This window comes from Hippoglossus hippoglossus, chromosome 20 (genome assembly GCF_009819705.1).
Source record: "Hippoglossus hippoglossus isolate fHipHip1 chromosome 20, fHipHip1.pri, whole genome shotgun sequence".
In the NCBI taxonomy this organism is placed as follows: Eukaryota; Metazoa; Chordata; class Actinopteri; order Pleuronectiformes; family Pleuronectidae; genus Hippoglossus; species Hippoglossus hippoglossus.
The window spans coordinates 19,525,834-19,530,833 of NC_047170.1; the positions used below are offsets into that span (position 1 = coordinate 19,525,834).

At 51.4% G+C, this 5,000-nt stretch overlaps 1 protein-coding gene across 6 annotated transcripts in view; it reads left to right on the forward strand.

Annotated features, from left to right (window-relative positions):
- The window catches only part of LOC117753545 (polyhomeotic-like protein 3), a 10,971-nt gene that overhangs the window by 4,476 nt on the left and 1,495 nt on the right, over positions 1-5,000 (forward strand). For 2 of the 6 annotated variants that reach the window (XM_034571678.1, XM_034571677.1), the window contains exons 4-11: positions 1-35; positions 542-749; positions 1,253-2,374; positions 2,774-3,096; positions 3,371-3,575; positions 3,799-3,910; positions 4,106-4,226; positions 4,600-4,927. The exon at positions 1-35 is cut by the window's left edge and continues 58 nt beyond it. In XM_034571678.1, coding sequence (XP_034427569.1) covers positions 1-35; positions 542-749; positions 1,253-2,374; positions 2,774-3,096; positions 3,371-3,575; positions 3,799-3,910; positions 4,106-4,226; positions 4,600-4,927 — 2,454 coding nt within the window. The remainder of the gene's footprint in view (positions 36-541; positions 750-1,252; positions 2,375-2,773; positions 3,097-3,370; positions 3,576-3,798; positions 3,911-4,105; positions 4,227-4,599; positions 4,928-5,000) is intronic. The other 4 variants (XM_034571679.1, XM_034571681.1, XM_034571680.1 and 1 more) reach the window with 4 other exon arrangements.

The window sequence follows — 5,000 nt, forward strand, 5'->3', positions numbered from 1 at the left end:
CTTCCTCCCCGTCCTCTAGCCCCGCCTCCGCTCAGGTGAGCAGCGAGCGAATGGGACTATTCCTGCGTCTGTGTGTGATGTTCATTGTGAGCGTCTCACGCTGCGCACACACCGTCGATAACAATAACGGAGCCTCAGTCACGCTCAGGTTCTTAGTCATTGTTCCGACAACAAATTAATAAGACAGGTTGACAAGAGCAGATTTTAACGTCTATTCAGGGAAAAAGAAGAAGCATCGAGTCTGTGTGACAGTAAAATGCAAATGTATTCAAAAACTCTGCTGATTTATGTTTTACAACAAAACAAACATTTTTGTTAACAGATATTTTTCTATCCAACTGATGGTTGGGTGGATGGATGTCGGCTGTCAAGCTATGATTGGATATTCCCCGTCTGAGGGAGGGGTTTAGAGAACACCTTGAATGAAAACAGGAAGTAAAGAGATGTCTCTCTCTCTCTCTCTCTCTCTCTCTCTCTCTCTCTCTCTCTGTCTCTCTCTCTCTCTCTCTCTCTCTCTCTCTCTCTCTCTCTCTCTCCTCAGCTCCAGAGTCTCACCCTGAGGCCTCCTCACCCCCGGGCCCTCGCCATCCCCCCGACGCTCCGTCTCAAGCCCACCTCCTCAGCTCCGCCGCCCCTCTCTCGCCCTCACGCGCCGCTCTTCCCCCCTCTCAGGCCACGACCACAGCCCAGCACCACGGCAACGGAGAGCCCGACCACGCCCTGCCGCCACCTCTCTGTCCCGCCTCCAAGTAGGTCCCTGAGGCTAAAGGAAGTGTGGTGGAAAATGAATTTATAGTTTATTTTATTACACGAGTAAACAGTTTATTATTGATCCTCTTGTCATATTTAAAAGTGTTATTTAAAATCAACTGCAGTGTCTTTGTGCAAGAGTTTGGACTTGAAATTAAAATATGGTGAAGTATTATCATGTTTTTGACTCAACAGATGATGGTAAAGTTTCACTGTGGTGTTTCAAACCTCGGCTGTGAGCGGGATGCAAATTAAATACCATCAAGTATTTGATGAGGGAGGAAATTCAACGCGGCTCCTTTCATTCAGCCTGTAGACGAGAGTATTCAGATGTATGTCTGAATATCTGAATCAAAGTGACAGCCAGAGATACTTTACTCAGTAATTAAATATAAACAGTAAAAGTAGGATCTGGGCGTGTTCCTTATATTTATGGTCTGTTTTATTCACTCACTTTCAGTCTGTCCTTCATCCCGTCTCTCCTCCTCTTCCTCCTCCGCAGCTCTCTACTCTCCCGTCCGAGCCGTCCCTCTGAGGCCCAGACTTCACTCTCCAAACGGTCACAGAGCGACGTCGCCCCGGCAGACCTCCATCCTCAAGCCAATCGCTGCTGCTCCCTCCAGTCAGGCCCCTCCCATCATCAGCAGGCCGCTGTGCAGACTGAAGAACTGTCCATTAACTCAAACTGTGCTCGGTCCAGGCCAATCACAGCACAGCTCGCTGTCCATGACCAATCCTTCTTCCCACTTCGAGCACTCACCGTCTGCAGCGCGGCAGCTGCAGATCATTGCCCTCTCCTCCGGCCGCCAGCCTCAACCCGGAGTGTACGGCCACGCATCGGTGCAGTCGCCACCTCCGGTTGCAGAGCCGCCGGAGCTTTCAAGCCAATCAAGGCGGACCCTGAGCAGCGAAGATGTGCTTCCTCTTCCTCTCAACCCCTCGTTGCCAAAAACAACCTCTCCTCTGCCCTCGCCTCCGTCTCTCCTGAGTCCGGCCTCTCCGCCGAGTCAAGCTGGAGCTCAGTCACAAACTCTGGTCCAGAGAGGAGAGACGAAGGAGAGCGAGGAGCAGAGAGACCGAGGGCGAGGGCTGCGACACGGAATCAGAGACGAGGGGAGTGTCGACCTGAGGGTGGAGAAAGATGACCAAAGAGAGAGAGCGAAGGAGGAGAAAGCACGGCTCCCGACCCAGAAGGAAATCAGTCAGAAAGAGCAGGAAGCTGCGATGGGCAGAGAGGAAGTAGAAATGGAAGTGACAGAGGAAGGTCAGGGTGACGGAGAGAGAGGAGAGGACAGCGGAGAGGAGAAGATGGAGGAGGAAGCAGAGAGCGCCATGGACCGGTCTGAGAAGCTGAACACCAATCAGCTTCTCCATCAGCACCAGAACACGGATCCCATCCCGACGCCTGATGCTGTTAAAGACTCCAGCGTGGAACTCAAACCCCCCCTGGGTCTTATTCTGGCCTCGGCCCCGGTCCAGGCTTCAGTCCCGCCCCCCGTCCCAGGACCGCCTCCTGTCCCAGAGGCGTCCGTCCAAAGGCTGCAGGAGTCTCACCGAGAGCCGCAGGCCGTCAGTCAGGAGGACTTCTGTGAGAACATGTCCACGCAGTCCGACAACCAGTCAGGTACCTTCACCCCGACTCAGACACACCGCTTCATCAGAGCTCATTAGTTTCTTTAACATAATTAGTGAATAGTTCCACTCATCGCCTCCCAGCGCAGAATGGATCCGTTTATTTAGTTTGACTTTGAACTGGGCATCCAGTTTGCTCATATAGTTCCACTGCTCAATACACATGGTCATATAGAAAATGACCTCTTATCAAATAACCATGTTGCATGCTGGGAATGGGAAATCTACTGTTGTTTAATATTTAATTATTCTGATATGAAAGTTACTTAAAAGCTGAAATTAGAAGCATTTTTCATAAGTTATATTTTTAATAGTTTTCACACAATCATAAAATAACCTATGAACGTGTTGAGGTTGTTTTAAATCATGTGTTCTCGTCGTCTCCTTCCAGCTCTGTCCAGCCTCTCCTCCCAGTCCCCCCCCTCCTCACCCTTCATCACCCCCTCCGCAGAAAACCCTCCCCTCCTCCTCCCCACTCACAGCGCCCACACGGCCGACCTGGGACCGTCGCGGCATGAGCCCCAAAAGGTCGAGGAACCGGTCGAAGAGTCGCAGCACCCGGCGGAGAGCGAGAGCGAGCCTCACGGCCAATCAGAGGACGAGTCAGAGAGCTTCGGCAGCCCCTGGGAGCCGAGGGCGTGGCCTGAGGGACGACTGGTTCTGACTCACCTGGTGGAGGGGTTCGTCATCCAGGAGGGGCTCCAACCGTTTCCTGTACGGACACACACACACACACACACACACACACACACACACACACACACACACACACACACACACACACACACACTGAAAACCCTCTGTTACAAAGCAAAGTGGGAGAAAAGTCTTGCTCATGTTTCCTGAGCATAGAAACACAAACAACGATACTCTCAGAAAAAGCCGGAACATTTTTTTAATAATTAGGACCAATCCTCACAAAGGCTTACAAACTTCTTATAGTGATAATAATAACGATGATGATGACTCTCACCTTGTCGTCGTGCAGGTGAACCGTTCGTCCCTGCTGGTTCCTGAGCAGGTGACAACGCCACAGGAAGTGAACGGGACCAATGGCAGGGCGGCGTTGCCTGTGACGGACACGCCGAAACAAGCCGAGCACTCCACCGACTCAGACGAGGAAGACGGAGGCGACACGGACGACCCCGGGACGAGTAAGAACGACACGGACAGACCCGACACACTTGAAACTTGTAAATCAACTCTACACTGACTGGAAAATGATTTGCTGTCGTGTAAAGTGTATTTTGGAAAATGTAGAGTTGTTGGTCTAACGTTTGATTGGTTGTCACGTCCAGTCTCAACACCTCATTAATTGACAATAGAAGTCCAGTCGTCCCTATTAGGAATAACTGGATGCATGTTGTAAATATCCAAAGAATGTGTGTGTCGACCATGATTGTGTCACTCACACAGGGTCGGCTCCCAGGGACCGAACGGTGCTTCACTGCCAGTTCTGTGGGAAAAGAGGCCACGCCCACAACTTCATGCGGTCCAAACGCTTCTGCTCCACTTCCTGTGCGCGCGGGTGAGACCTGGTTTCATTGGCTTTGCAGCAAAAAGAAAGGGAAGGTGGAGTCATGTGACCCTTTCGGTGTTGAAGGTGGTTTGGTGTCGCAGCAGCCGAGCCGGCAGGATGTGGTGCTCAGACACGTTCAGAGATGAATCAACGGAGCAGACGAGGAAGCTTCACCACAACACCGTTTGTTTGTTTCTCCGACAGGTTCAACGTACGTCTGACCAAGCGCCTGCGGGCCCTGAGCGCCGGCAGCCGGTCCGAGCGGCCCCGGCCGGCTCTGAACCGGGCCGAGTCGGTGCCTGGGAAACCTCTGTTACTGCGGCTGGTAGGGACCCTGGACTCCAGTAACATGCAACATAGAGATGAACTCACTTTGCTCCATTCAACAGGAAACACAAATGCGGTCAAATAAAATGATATATATAATTATTAATTTAATATTATTTAATGTTTAATTCCAAAACTCAACAACTGGATTTTTTATCGACATTAACACAGGAACATTTAACTACAGCGATCTCTGGTGGTCATAAGAAGAACTACAACAACCAGCCATTGTGTTTTGAAGATTTCTTTCAACATGAACTCTGGAAAATCTCCAAAATATTTGTTTATAATGGATTATTTTTATTCTATGGTATTGATACTGTATCAAATCTGATTATCAAGCTTAACACAAACTTTCTTACCTGTTAAAGTTCTCCCATGACTCCCTCCAGCCTCGTGACCTGTGGAGCGCAGGTCGCCGGGAGAAGGAGGGAAAGGAGAGGCCGCCGGCGGCAGAGGAAGAGGAGGAGGAGGACATGGAGGAGGACATGGAGGGAGGAGGAGAGGAGGAAGGTGAAGATGGAGGAGAGCAGGATCCTGCCGTTGCCGTGACAGCGAGGATGGAGCGGCGAGCGGCTCGCAGGGCGAGGAGGGCGTCCGCACCTGCCACGACCACCTCCACACCCACGACCACATTCAAGCCGGCCCCCTCTCAGTGGAGCGTGGAGGACGTGACTGCCTTCATACACACACTGCCAGGTAGATAATCAACAATTAGTCTCAAACACAAACTCCTCACACATGGCGCCCCCGCTGGCAGCCTCCGGTAAAA